We start from the raw sequence: 15,015 nt of genomic DNA, 5'->3' as shown, positions 1-15,015 counted from the left end.
TATCACTTTTATGATCAAATGTCCTACTTTTGAAACAGAAAGCTCAGTTGGCTGTGTTCCCTGTTAAGTTTAAGAAGCTTTTATCATTTAAATAAATTAAACCTTCCAGCACGGGCTCCGCAGAACATAATGAAGCACAAAGAAGAAAAGCTTAAATGAAATAAACCTCTTTGCTGATAGAAGGAGTACAGACTATTGTGCATCCCCCACCCCTCCATAAAGGTATGACTGAAATCAGCCAGATTCATGATTTTTCATTTTAAAGTTTGTCCTTAATTTTTGTGATATTCATTTGCAATCTGACTTACCACTGAGCAAAATATAGAGCCCGAGTACACCAAGTGCCAGGAGTTCTGGGTTAGTAAAACCAAGAAAAAAACAAATATTAGATTTTTAAAGCTGATTTCTTTTAATACCACATACACAGTTTTCTTTATAATCATGTATATCCAAGATGTACATTTTTTGTATATCCATGTTTTTTTTCCTTTATATGATTTAATTCTGAATATACTTTTTTTAAAATATGGTTTAATACATATAAGGTCGTCCCCTGTGAATTTCACTCAGATCCCTCACTTTCTAAAATTATTTCTTTGGGGATAATTCTTAATGTCTGATTTCTGAAGAAAAATTATAATTTCCAAATACTGATGAAAAAAATTAATCTATATTAAGCATATGTATTGCACTAGCAGAAACTTTTTACTTTCTGTATGACACATAGTCCAGATAGGAATAGTTTATAAAAACTCCTGTTGCTCGCATCTTATTTCAATTGTCAAAGAGAGTAGCATACAGATACTTGTAAGTTCTAAATTAAAACTAGCTATTTTCAAAACTAGCTGTTTTCAAAGGCTTGACCTAAATAAGATAAGTCAATCTTTCCATCATGTTAAGTTGAACCATTTTATTATATGCATGATTAATAAGTTAAAAAGGTATAAAGCACTTCTTAAAAGGAAAGATTCAGCAAAATTTGCTTAAGAATAGTCATGATCATAATGGTGAAAAAGAATAACAGCCACACTATTTTCATGATGACATGCAGTCTCCTTGGTAGTTAAAATACATTGTTGTTCAAACTTAGACTGTAGGGTGATAAAACTATCTTAAACACTATGAGGACTTACAGAAAGGACTTATAGAAAAATTGTATTTAATGTATTTGAAATACCATGAGTTACTTACATTAGAAAACCCTGCAGCTTTGCTTTCTTATTTGTTATATAATGCATTCTTATAACAAGACAAATAAAAAGCTGTCTATTGCTTTATATGTAAAACACAGATCAACTGATTCTGATGCCTCAGTTGATTATTAGTTTTGTGAACCTTATGAACATGAGAAAATCATCTCTTCATTTTTGTTTTGTTTTAACTTCAGTGCCTGTGTTCTCATACTCTGCATTAAGAAAGTTTTGCATTGTCATCATCTGGAAAGATAAATACTGGATGGTTTCACTTATTTTTTGGAACCTAGAGAAGCTAAAGAAAGGATTTGACAAAGACAAACTGTAAGACTGACCCTTGCAAGCAGACCTTAGATCTGAGGCACTCAGGAGGGAAGGGGAAGAGGGACAGAGTGTGTGGGGGTGAGTAGGGAATGAATGGGATTTGTGGACGGGGAAGGTAGAAAGAGCAGTGAGGTGTGGTGGAGGACCGTGGGCACTTTGGTGGTGGGAAAATTGTTGACTGCACCTCCGGGCGGGGGGTGGGGTGGAATCCTACATTGTGAAAAAATAAACAAGGATGTTTTAAAGCAAAACAGAACAAAAAAATCTTAATGATTGTTGCTGTATCCTTATAAAGTATTTGAAGGTAGGTTCTGATTCAAATTCTGTAATTTGTACAAGTTTGATTTGTTGGTCAGAGTTTGATTTGAAATTCTTTCTATTTGGCAACCATTTCTTCACTGTATAGTTGTGCCTGGCACTGGGTTAGCTGCTTGGGATGCCAGAAGGTAGATGATAACATGTTTGTTTCCTAAGGAGGAAACAGGAGTAGATAAATATTGACTATCTGTGATAGTAATACAGGTAATGTTCATTGTTTGAAGAGTAGAAAATAATAAGTAGAAACATTTTCCTCTTTGTAGTTTTCTCTTCATAGATCTGCCACAGAGATATATTTACAAAATATATGAAAAGTTTATTAAATTAATAAGTTATTTATTGAAGATTTACTCAGTGTAGAGGACACTGTTGTAGAGACTGGAGATAGACAAAAATCTCTGTCTTCATAACCAAACAAATTAGGGGATCAAAAATGATAGTAAAGGAAAAATTACATTTTGACCCTCCCCACTTACAGGTTTTCAGTAAATTTAACATATGGAGAAGCAAACTAAAAGAAGATTTAAGAGCCAATTGGAAGAGAACCAAAAGTTACAAAATGGTGATATGTATTTTGACAGGAAATAGAGTGAAGAAAGCCTACTTTCTGATTTTGCCATTGAAAGTGAGAAGAGTTTAGAGATTGCTTCCCTTCAAGCTTTCCCCCACTTTTAGTGAAGGCTACCAATTACCCAACTAGCATAGAACTTAAATCATTTATTTAAGTCACTTCTTTCAAGGGATGGTTCTCTATGACAAATGCTCTGTGAAGAGTGAGTTACCTGTTGAGTACCTGTTTTTTTGCTCCCTATTTCACCTACTCAAATATCCAAGTTTTCATAAGGTCCAGGAAAAGTGTCAATGTTATCCCATGAAGTTGCCGTGCTATGAACTGGTTCCAACTGTTTGGTATATGACTCCTGGGATTTGTATCCTGACTGCGTGTTGGTTGTATAACCCAAGTCAAACAGCTTGAACTACATTTTAGTCACTCCATAGAGGGATGGCCTTTTTAGCTGGCTGCCCCCAACTGCTGGACTCTAATTTTTACATCACATATTTAATGACCTGGGAGAGGTACACTGTAGGATGCTATAACTTTTCCCACCTCATAAAATACCCTTCCTTCGTCTTTTATGGGATTGAAATCACAAAGGGCTACCTTCTGTGGCATCCTGGGCCTGAGAGATCCTAGCTCTGCACTTTGGGGCTACACAGGAAGTGAGGATAGGAACGGGGAGGGCAGCTGCCTTTCCATTACTCTTTGTGGGTCTTTCTGCTCTGAAAAGTCCAGGTCAGGGGGTTCATAAGTACCCCCAAAACTCAAGGAGTCTATGTCTAATATCATTTCATCCTCTATCCCCCTGGAGTAGGGAGATGGGAAGAAAGAAACAGTATACGAAATTCTTAGAATCACATCTTCAAATATCCAAAACCTCTATTCTTTCTCTTTCCTAATTCCTATTTTCATCTTCTTAGTGTCAAAATATGCCAACCCTGTTCTATCTTACTTTTCCGCTGGCAGCCAGTCCTGTGACAGGCCCTTTATACTAGGTAGTTTGGCATTTGTTCTCAGCTTAAAGTAGCAATTCACACAGATTTATTTGTTCTTGATTGGTGGAAAGGGACTAGGACAGATCAGGAAAGCTGGAAAAAGCTTTTTTAAAAAATTAATGCCTCATATATTACACTCTTTATTTTCTACCTATCCCAAACTTGGTACAAAGAATTTAATTGTAAGAAATTAGTAGCTATTATATTGAAATTCTAAAAAATAAAATTCTGACCTAACATACCCACAAATTCTCAATCCCCAGGACACCAACTCTTTCACTATAATTTCTGTGATTTCTACAAACTGTGAACTTCACATGGTAGCACACATGGATGTTACAAAGAAAAAGACATGTCTGCTGCATGCCAACAGGATTGAAAGTTGAGCAAACCAAAGTGCAGGACACCCCGTGAAATTTGAATTTCAGAGAAGTGGCAAACACTTTTAACATATAACTCATTCATATACTATCAATATATGATTTTTCAGTAAAAGCATGCCCCGCATATTGCCTGGATGGCCTACATTTTATCCAGCATTCTTACGTGCCAAGCCCCTGCCCTCCTGCACCTGAGAGATTCCAATGGACCTTTTCCCTAATGTGAAGGCTACTTTCAGTTACCACACTGCACCCAAGCTACCTCTAGCCAAAACTCAGTCACTACTTTTATAAAAACAAACAAACAAAAGGATCAGGGGTGAGTGGGAAAGAGGATGAGGACAATCATTTCTCTTGGTCCTCTCATGTCAGTTCATAGAATGAAAGTGTGTTCCTTTTCCATGAAAGATGATGAAATAGGAACATGGTATCTGTGTTTCAATGTGTAGAACTGTGTGGACCCAAAGAGTGTTAATATTTTAAAAGCTTGTTAGCACAAGCCCTGTTTGTTTAGGCAGCATAATATGTCAACCTTTGAAAGACTTCTAATTAAACTGTTGGAACTTTGAAGTCAGACTTTGAGATTAGTATTGCATCTTTAAAAAAGATCCAAATCGTGTGCCACTAGAGAAGGGAAAATACGATGATCTTTACAGACACCTATTGAACTTATGTAATTTTTTAAATAAAAATATGAGTCCTGACCCCTTGATAAGTTGCATTTAGTGCATCAATCTGAATTTAGAAAATATGTTGGTAGGTGGAGCATTGCCATCCCCCTGATGTCTATGTTACCAGTGACCATCATTAGTGTTGGTTTCTGGTATAAAATCATGATTATATGTTACTCCTGGATGCTGCTGGATCATCAAGAGGCCATAAAATGTTTTCAAAAAGAAAGTATTTTATGTGAGTTCAAGAGAGGGAACCAACATATTTTTGAGTGCCTATTATATGCCAGGAACTGTGTACTTCACATATATTTCCAATATAACCAACAATTTAACAAGAGGTGATGGAGGTAAGTAATGTTGCCAGTGTCATAAAATTGTCTGATTCTAAAAGCACTCTATCTAATAACTCCCTTTTGAATTTTTCTGACAACCCTCACCTGTAGTTATATTGCTCTTCAGAAGGACTCTGAGCAAAATTCTCACATTTACTAGATTTACATCTCATTCTAAGAATGCAAGTGGTAATTTCTTACATAGTCAACATTTTCATTTCTCTTAAGAGTTTTATGTTCTTCCCAATACTATTTTGAAAGTACATTTTCCATGAAATTTCTACTTAATTATTTGTATATACCCACCTATATGTAAATATAGGTATACTCACTTAAAATGTTAAAATTTTTGGAATTTGAAGAGTTCAACATTCTATCAGTGCAGCTATTACACAAACAACTCCCCTAAATATTTTGATGGTATAAGATTTATGAATTTTTATGAACGTTTATTCAGTTAATATATCAATTTGAAATGAAATTTGTATGTTGAACTGGTATTTTCCTCCTAGAAGCTTTCATATATAGATCCTCATTATGGTCTCTGGAGACACATAAATAAATTTAATCCCTCCTGCCACCATAACTAGATGCTATGTTGGTAAACTGTCTAAACAGCCTAGAGCTATTACTCTTTGACCCATATGGAATTAAAAATAAAAAAGGAAAACATACAAAAAGTGATTCATTACAAGGAAATGAAAAAAATATTTTCTTACGCATGTATGTATCCGCACATGTTTAATGCACTGGATTATGTATATTTGCATATTAATATTTTCTATTAAGTGGGAACATAAACTAGAAAACAAATAGCTCTATTCAGTTGTCCCTTTTCTACATTTACCCTCTGATATGCAAGTGATAAGCTTGGTCAATGTTGTTCCATCAAATTTTAAATATTATCGTTCCTGTTAAAAAGTATTTTAACATTTTTTCCTTTCAGAAATGACCTTATCCTATGTTTAGGAATTTCTTCCAGTTAAACATAATATCTATAGTATACTGTGAGGCAATTATAAATTCCTCTGTATCTTAATCACACTTTCACTATCCCTCCCCCTCCACAGATCATATTTCGTAAAATCAGTGATGTGAAGAAAGAGGAGGAGGAGCGTCTCAGACAGAAGAATGAGGTCACCCTCAGCATCCCCGTGGACCACCCGGTCAGGAAGCTCTTCCAGAAATTCAAGCAACAAAAGGAGCTGCGGAATCAGGGGTCATCGCAGAGTGATCCCGAGCGGAACCAGCTTCAGGTAGAAAGTCGCTCCTTACAGAATGGAGCCTCCATCACGGGCACCAGTGTGGTTACCGTGTCCCAGATCACACCCATCCAGACATCGCTGGCCTACGTCAAGACCGGTGAATCCCTCAAGCAAAACAACCGTGATGCCATGGAGCTCAAGCCCAATAGTGGTGCTGACCCCAAATGTCTCAAAGTCAACAGTCCCATACGGATGAAGAACGGAAATGGGAAAGGGTGGCTGCGACTCAAGAACAACATGGGAGCCCATGAGGAGAAAAAGGAAGATTGGAACAATGTCACTAAAGCTGAGTCCATGGGGCTGTTGTCGGAGGACCCCAAGGGTAGTGACTCAGAGAACAGTGTGACCAAAAACCCACTAAGGAAAACAGATTCTTGTGACAGTGGGATTACAAAAAGTGACCTTCGTTTGGATAAAGCTGGTGAGGCACGAAGTCCACTAGAGCACAGCCCCATTCAGGCTGACGCCAAGCACCCCTTCTATCCCATCCCCGAGCAGGCCTTACAGACCACACTACAGGAAGTCAAACACGAACTGAAAGAGGACATCCAGCTCCTGAGCTGCAGAATGACTGCCCTGGAAAAGCAGGTGGCAGAAATATTAAAAATACTCTCAGAAAAAAGTATGCCCCAGACCTCATCCCCCAAATCCCAAATGCCACTCCAAGTACCTTCCCAACTACCATGTCAGGATATTTTTAGCGTTTCAAGGCCTGAGTCACCTGAATCTGACAAAGATGAGATCCACTTTTAATATATATGCATATATATTTGTTAATATATTACAAACAGTATATACATCTATATACATGTGTGTATATATGGTATATACATATATATATTTTCACTTGCTTTCAATATGATGAACACAATATGGATTTTGATATGTAAATATTGCATGTCCAGCTGGATTCTGGCCTGCCAAAGAAGATGATTATTAAAAACATAGATATTGCTTGTATATTATGCAGTTGACTGCATGCACAATTTACATTTATTTATAATATCTATAATAACAAAGGTAGGATTTTTGTTAACCAAGGCAATGTAATATTTGAAGAATCAGGGTCCAACCTGCCAATGTTGCCATGACAAATTTGATCTCAGGCTGAGTATTTCGAGCTGTCATTTCCTCACTGTTCTGTTAAGTTCAAATTACAGATTAATATCAAGGAAAAGTTCAGCTTTTCAACTGTTAGTACCATTTTATGATCTCTTTCCATGGGGTGTTTTTCTGTAACTTAGGTTGTTTTCCCCAACTGGCAGTTTGTTCCATTGAAATGACTGTTCTGTTAAGTCAGATAGCAGTGTGGGATATTGAGAACTTAGTGCTGTGGATTTTGTGCATGAATTGCATTTTTATTCAACTATACCTCTCATTTTTTAACATTATACTTAGATAATAATCATTAACTCTTCTGTAAGGAAATCCCCACTCCCTCCGTCTTGGAGAGCAGCTACCTACCATCTTGTATGATGATTTTGTCAACCCCATAAATATTAAAATACTAATATAGTGTATGTTATTATAGAACTACTGCACCACAGGGTAAAAAGGCCTTTTAACAATTCATGTTGAAGAAGCTGATTTTCCAAAGATAAGAATGTTCTAAATTTGTGTTTCCAAAACTTCTAAAGGGTGAAGTTGAATGACTCAGCAAAGAAACAAACACACATGAAACATTTAAGTAATAATCATGTCAAAACTTAACTGCAATGATGTGAAAGGGATAAACAAGTAATTTTTTTTTTTGGGGGGGGGGGGTTGGTAGCATGTCTGTATTAGAAAGAATGAAAAAACAGGTCCAGGATTATTCACACATGATTCTTACTGTTTATAGAGATAACATGTGAAATGTGGTTTAGAAAACAACTAAGAAATAGATGTTAAGTTGCTCAATTCAGATAACTGCTTTTCTATAGTTTTATTCTGGTTACCATTTTCTGAAGCTTTTTTGCACACAGTTCAATTGATGGACTTCTGCTGAGTTGATACAGTAGACCACTACGGTTCAGTTAGCTCCATTTATGAAAGAGGGGTACTACAGACTGAATTTCAGAGTACTTTGGGTCACAAATCCTCTTAGAAAGTGCCTATTATTAACTGAAAAGAGTAACAAAGAATTGTGTATAACTAGTTCCTTAAATGATATGTATCAAGAGCAAAATACATGTATTCATTTCCTTTGATTACCTTTTTAAAGACATTGAAAAGAGAGGCATAGTTCTAAATTGGTGCAAGCATAACATTTAATAAATGGCACAGAGCAGTGAGTGTTTGAATCAAATTGAAAATATATACCAGGAATTTGTACATTATAGGATCATCTGTGTGTGTATGTATGTATATGTGTATATTACATATATATATATATATATATACCTGTGTGTATAGGAAATCTTTTGATCAAGTCTACCCATTTTTATGAGCTTTCTAATTATCTCCCAGAACTGAACATCAATTTATCACAATCAAACTGGAGAAGTTCAAAAAAAAGTAATTTATTGAAACACTTGATATTTTATAATTTTTATTGTAACTTCTTCATATGCCCACAAGATGTGCCTCATTAATTTAAGAGCCTCAGACCAGATGTTATGTATCTGGGGTTCCATTTTCCTTTCTTTGTGCCCATAGCTTCGGTTACCCACAGTGGAAGTATTCAGGGGTGCCTAAATGCCGTGCTACAATATCTACCTACCATAGGCACATGAAAATGAGGAATCATGGAGTAAAATAATTAGCCTTGAAATTGGAACTTTGTTGCTTTCATGGTGAGGATGGTACCTTTTTCTTGACCTCTGACATTTGTTGAAATTCAGGGTATTTTTCTATTTAATCGTATATGAAACAAATTTGGCCAAGCTTATAAAGGCTAACAAGTAGTAAAATAATCTAAGCATAGAAATGGTCAGTTTAACTTTAGCCACATGCTTCAACAGTAACAGTTGCTGTAAAGCTATAAGAGAATGACCATGAAACAGCAGGGCGGTTTGAAGTTACAATCCACACCTTTGTTTATTACTGGTGCAAATAATACCTGTGTTCTGACATCGATTCAGAGCTTCACCTAATTGGCCTACAGTATCATTGTTTATATATATGTGGGAAAGAAGTATATGGTTTTGAGCTTTTCCAGTTTGCCACAAAGGGGGAAAAAGTATCTGTTGTTTATTTATGGTGCAGTTTTCTTTTCCACCCACCTCTATTCCTGTGTGCATGACTGACCAGGTGCTGAATGCACTCTGCTGTTTTCAGCAGGATTGCATGTGTTCAGCAAACATTGTATATAGAATAGTCTTTTAGGTTTCCAGATTTCACAATTCTTACCAGTTGAATTTGAATAAAAGGGTGAGCACTTGCTTAAATACATGCAATAATGATATAATTATGTTCTGTGTTGCCTCTACCAGCACATAAATAGTAGATTCTCTTTTGGGGGACCAGATGACTGCATGTTTTATTCTTACACTGCATAGATGTTCTCAATGCATCCAGAATAAAATTTTTATGATTATATTTCTGAACAATGTAATAATAGAAGTAAATAAATATGTAGTTAAAATCCAAATCTTTTCCAAAGAAACTTACACACCTTCAGTATTTTTCTATAACATACAAGATCAGATGCTGGAGCCTGGTCAGGTGGCTATAATGTAATAGCAAAAGTAAAAATAAAAATAAAATGGAAATGCAAGCCTTGCATTTTAATGGCAAGTTTTTTCAGTCTGTATCAGCATATTATTGCCCTAAATGTGATCTAGTAGAAGGAGGGAACTTTGATAAAAGGCAGATAGGCACACAAAGGCAGATGATGATGCCAAAGTCACCAGTGTCCCATATTGATATAGCTAATATTTAGAATGGTTTGGGCACAGACATTGCATAGAGACACATACTTTATTGTTACAGTGGAAAATTTTTATTATGTCTCTGGTCTCATTTCATATTGAGTACAAGTATCACAGATACCCAGTTTAAAAATTCTGTAGATCTAGAACTAGAAAATTTGGGATTTTGAATTGTTCCTAGGAATAAATATATACTTCTGGAGTACCCAGCACTTTAATAAGAATAGTAGTTATGAGCACAAACTAAAGTGCCATTTTGAAAATTAATCTTATCAGAGCCCAAATACAAGTCATAGCTTCTCTTAAATTTAAGGAGATTTTGTTCTCCTGTTGAGATCTGGCCCATTTGCCATGCTAATAATGAAATTCTTTTAGAAATCTTAAAAAAAAATGCCTTTAGAGCAGTGACTGTTTTTGAAGTATGCTGTGGCTGGTCCTGGTGAAATTATGTGTCATATTCCTAATGAATTCTACTATCTTGTATAATTTTTACCTTTAAGCTATTTTCTGAGTCTTTTCCAAAACTTTATGTAGGTAATGAGAAAATTTATCTAGAATGTACATATCATACACAGATACTTTAAAGTGTGAATATTTTATAATTATCTGAATGTTCTGTTTTACTAATTTGTTACATAAGTATTTATCTTGTGGTCTTGATAGAAAGGGAGAGAAGATGATCTTTTTGGAAGACCCCTAGGATGCATATCTGAGCTCTGTCTGGTTTCTGAATCTAGCTTTGCTGCTAGAGTGTAAACCTTAGGCAAGTTAACTATTTCTGGTGTAACTGGGGCTCAAATTTCCCAGCCAATAAATAATAAAATGAAGATAAGAGCTGCTCTCTTCTTATGTCACAATGAGACTAGGTAACTGGAAAATGAACTTTCAAATTAAAATTTCATTGAAACAAATTATCTTTTTTTTTTTTTTCTAGTTGAGATGTGCTCCTTAAATATTATCCTAGGTTTTAAAGATTTCTCTGGTCACAGGTTGGTAAAGAAATAGTTCTAGGCAATAGCATGTGAGTATAAGACTTGTAAACAATCTGGGATTTTAAAACTATTAATCAAATAAACTATTAATCAAATGAAGGTCTGTTGGGGGAAGAGGAGAAAAAGACATGTTTTACAGTTTTTCTTATTCTTCTTAATACTACTACTCAGCAGAAATTCTCAGCTGTGTTAGAAAAAGTACACATTTTGGTGGATAGTCAAGGTATAGATAGTTTATCATTCAACTTTTTTAAGAAATATAATCATGACTTACTCAAGATTTATGACTCCACATGCAGAGATGTCTTATAACAAAATTCTAAATTATGAACAAAACCTTTCCAATGATTTTTCAATGTGTATCTTGAACTTGAAAAAAATAGGTTAAAAATTATATGAATTACATTGCAAATCAATAATATTATGTCCTAAGTGAGATTGCATTAATTTAAAAAGTTTCTTTTTATAGCATATGATTAGTAATGTTGGTAATTCAGAAAAGTGGCATGTGGCATTAAATGCTTTTTTTTAATGAGATGCATTTTTTAACTATGTTCATTATGCAGAGAGACTTGTGAGAAAATTAACAAGAGCACATAAAAACAAGGAAAATTTCATGCACCACCAGAGATATTTAGTTCTTGTATTGAGTTTTCTAATCTTTTGTCAAATCCAAATTTTAAAAATTTGCAAATTTGTTGCAAATTAGGAATTAGGCATTATTTTGAAAGCACACTCAATTTCTCAAAGACAGGTTAGTTATAAATGCTAACTATATTGAGAAGAATTAAAGGAGATTTAAGGGGCTTGGTCATTCTTGATGATGACTTTAGTACCCACTGTAATTCTATTTATTTACTAAATGGTTATATATTTTTCAACTGTGATAGGTCCACTGCATTCCAGGTCACAGTTGCATTGCATATGTATCTACACATATGTAAATAAATATTTTCAAACAACTTGCTTTCAGTGTAAACTTTGTATTTACAGCTTAAATGTTGTTAGCAGATTAGATAATAGAAACTCTTATGCTATGGCATGACTTTTATTATTTTGGAGGGGGTTAATGGTGATCAATTTGACATTTTAGGAAACATTCACCGTATCTTGGTCTAGGATAAGTAAACTGAGGTGTTGTGCTTGGGGCCTCACAATCAGAAAGAAATTTGTCCAGTTTTTAATAGGTGAGTGGTGTAAGGCTATAGGAGCACATGGTATCCAAATGAGAATATGTATTTTCATGTTGGAATCAAATCCACAAAGAAGAATAGAAAGTAGGTAAACTTTAGATGCACATGGACTTAAGCATGTTTATTATTACTCATGAGGACAATCAGATCTACTCTGGTGAGTTTGTATAGATTATTCTTTTTATTACCTTCCCTTAACTTTACTGGCATACATTGCTTTACAGGAATTTTATTGACTGCTTTGTATAAGTATGTTCAGCCTTCTTAATGAGGAGAATTCATTAAGTCTGGACCAGCCATTAGCCATTAAACAAAGTATGGATGGATGGGGTAACAACAACAGGGATAACTGAACAAATACAGTTATAACATCTACATTTCTATAATTATGATTATTTTCATATTGTTATATCACCAAGTAAAAGAAAAGGACAAAGTCAGGTGCATTTCAAAGTGTCAAGAAATCTTTAAACAAAATAATGAGAATTACTAACCTTTGTTAATCTTAGGATTTGATAAATAATAAATTCAGAATTCAAAATGTTGTTGCATGCAATTAAAAAAATTAATTGAGTTAACTGGTCTGTATCATTGTTTGTATACTAGAAGTATAGGGTCTTCCTTCCTCAGGTGTTGTTAATGCTGCACCCATCTCCAGCTCACCCATGTTCTTCTACCTGTCCATTGTGTTCCTGACCCACCTTGTTTTCCACCTTCTCTTCTTCACTCCCCTCCCCCACGAACTGCCCCAACCTGGATTCCTCAGGTCTATAGTCAGCTTTCTGGGCTTATGGTTAGTTCTTAGTTTGGCTTTATCTGACCCTTTGATTGATTTCTTTATGTCCATCCACATGTAAGTGAACCATACAGTATATGTCTTTCTCCTTCCATTGCATACATTCTAATTTGGTGTCAGTTGTTCTCATTTGTAAGTAAAAGATTGCTTATATGTAATGTTTCTAGTGCCCCAAAATGAATTGTAAAAATTCAGTTTTAACAAGTCACAGAACCACCCTCATTAAGAGGGATAACATGCCCAGCTTTTCCAATCTCTGTTTTGTGAACTTAACCTTCAATGAAACACTTTTCCCAAACTTAATTTTCATAGAATCATCACCCACAAGCATAATATTAGTTAAAATTTGCATTCTTTTTGGCATTTGCCGGTCTCCTTCCCCCCTTTTATAAGGATATTTATTAATATTTCATAGATTTTAAAGTCTTTTGTCTACTGGATTTTATTCAACTTTTATCATTTAGATTATTTCTAAAATAAGTGATTTAGATGCAAAAAATAATGACTTTGCTAGTAGTTTCTTCCTGGAAATATGAGCTATTCATTATACTTAACATTTAAAAATCAATACTCTTATATTGGAATAAAATGTTTGCTCTGAATTTCAAAATATCTGGTGATGTTTTCAAATACTATTGTGAAAAGTAGTTTGGGGTCATAAAGATTAGAAGTGCTAAAAATGAACATTCTTTATTAACAAAGTAACTAATGGAATTAAGATTCTTAATTATATCCAACTGTTAAAAAGTGCCACTGCTAATATTAATAAGTTTAATCTTCAAAGCATTTTATGTAAAATAATTGGTTCTTAGCCATCCAGTGAGGGCAAAAAGATCTCTTATCCAAGGTCAAAAGACACTAAAACATAATGGAATTCCACTACCATGCTACATAATTACTGGCAAGCTTCACCTCTCAAAACACTTGGGTGTGCACATACACATACACACAAACACTGTCATACACAACAAGCAAAACATCATCTTTTTCTCTGTAGAGGAAGGCAACTAACTTTTTCACTGCATGATGGAGTTTGAGTGTGTTTAATTGAGAAATTATTTAAGAAAACATTTATGTTGATACAATTGTTTGGATGTGGTTGGTCATAGATCCTATTTAGAAGTCTGAGTCATGTTGTAAAAGGAAGGGGGACAAGAGCTAGAATTCTTTAATGCGTACTAAGTGCTCTAATGCCTATAAATGTTATGAGAATACTGTTCTGGAGGGTTTTTTATCTTGATTTTTATGATGAGACCAATGCGGTACATGTTTTGTGAGAATTTAGACTGGGAGACAAGATGGTGAGGACAAAGGCTGAGAGAAATTTATCTGCTTCTTTACCTTCAGGTTTAGATATTAAATAAGTTAATTCATTTTATATTTATTGAATATTTGCTCTCTATATTAATACCAAGACATTATTTAGATTATTAAACTTAAGTTTTGTAGCATTTCTATGAAAGACCAGCTTAAGTAAATTGTCCAACATAGCTTTGTTCTTGAGTGGTAAAGTTGAGACCCCAACACAGGCTGTCAGACCCTAGAGACTGACCTGCAAGGGCTGGCTAGCTCATCCACACATTCCAAATCTTTCAAGATATGTATTCTTAAAGGTTCCTGAAAGTAAAAATAATCTAAAAAATTAATTCTCTAATGTAAATGTAAATGGTTGATTTTTTTTATGGTAAGTTAGATTAAATGACAGAAGTTGAAGTTATAACTTACAAGCAAAAGGTGCCTTGTCCCAAGAATAGAATTTTCCTTCATTTCTTCCCCAAATTGAAAGGCATCATGGGAGGAAAATTGCCAAATGGAGTCATTAATGAGAGGCAAAGTATGGTGGGCTGCATCAGTGTTTCCATTGTCATTTGAATTTTAGCCTAAATAGATAATGCATCATTGTTAAGGAAATCAAGAGTTATCTGGGAGTTTTTCTTCATTTTTAATATAAATATTTGGATGAAAATTCAGTAAGATATAATTTTAAAATTTTATTTTTTTTATCCATTGAGTTTTAAGTAAATCAGGCATATCTTTTTGTTGATTACATTGATGTTGGCTTATTAGCCAAACCACTATTAAAATCATTACCCAAATGACCTATTTCTCTTTAGATGGCAATTTGTATTATCCAAATTTAATG

At 34.5% G+C, this 15,015-nt stretch overlaps 1 protein-coding gene across 1 annotated transcript in view; it reads left to right on the top strand.

Annotated features, from left to right (window-relative positions):
* KCNH5 (potassium voltage-gated channel subfamily H member 5) overlaps window positions 1–7,711 on the top strand; it is a 234,971-nt gene extending 227,260 nt beyond the window's left edge. Inside the window, exon 11 of the mRNA XM_037501979.1 lies at window positions 5,846–7,711. Within this exon, the coding sequence (XP_037357876.1) occupies window positions 5,846–6,793 (948 nt within the window). The 3' untranslated portion in view covers window positions 6,794–7,711. The remainder of the gene's footprint in view (window positions 1–5,845) is intronic.
* Window positions 7,712–15,015: the final 7,304 nt, after the last annotated feature.

The sequence above is a fragment of the Talpa occidentalis genome, unplaced genomic scaffold (assembly GCF_014898055.3).
Source record: "Talpa occidentalis isolate TD23 unplaced genomic scaffold, MPIMG_talOcc4v2.1 talOcc4.11, whole genome shotgun sequence".
NCBI lineage: Eukaryota > Metazoa > Chordata > Mammalia > Eulipotyphla > Talpidae > Talpa > Talpa occidentalis.
This window is presented reverse-complemented; position numbering and strand designations above follow the sequence as displayed.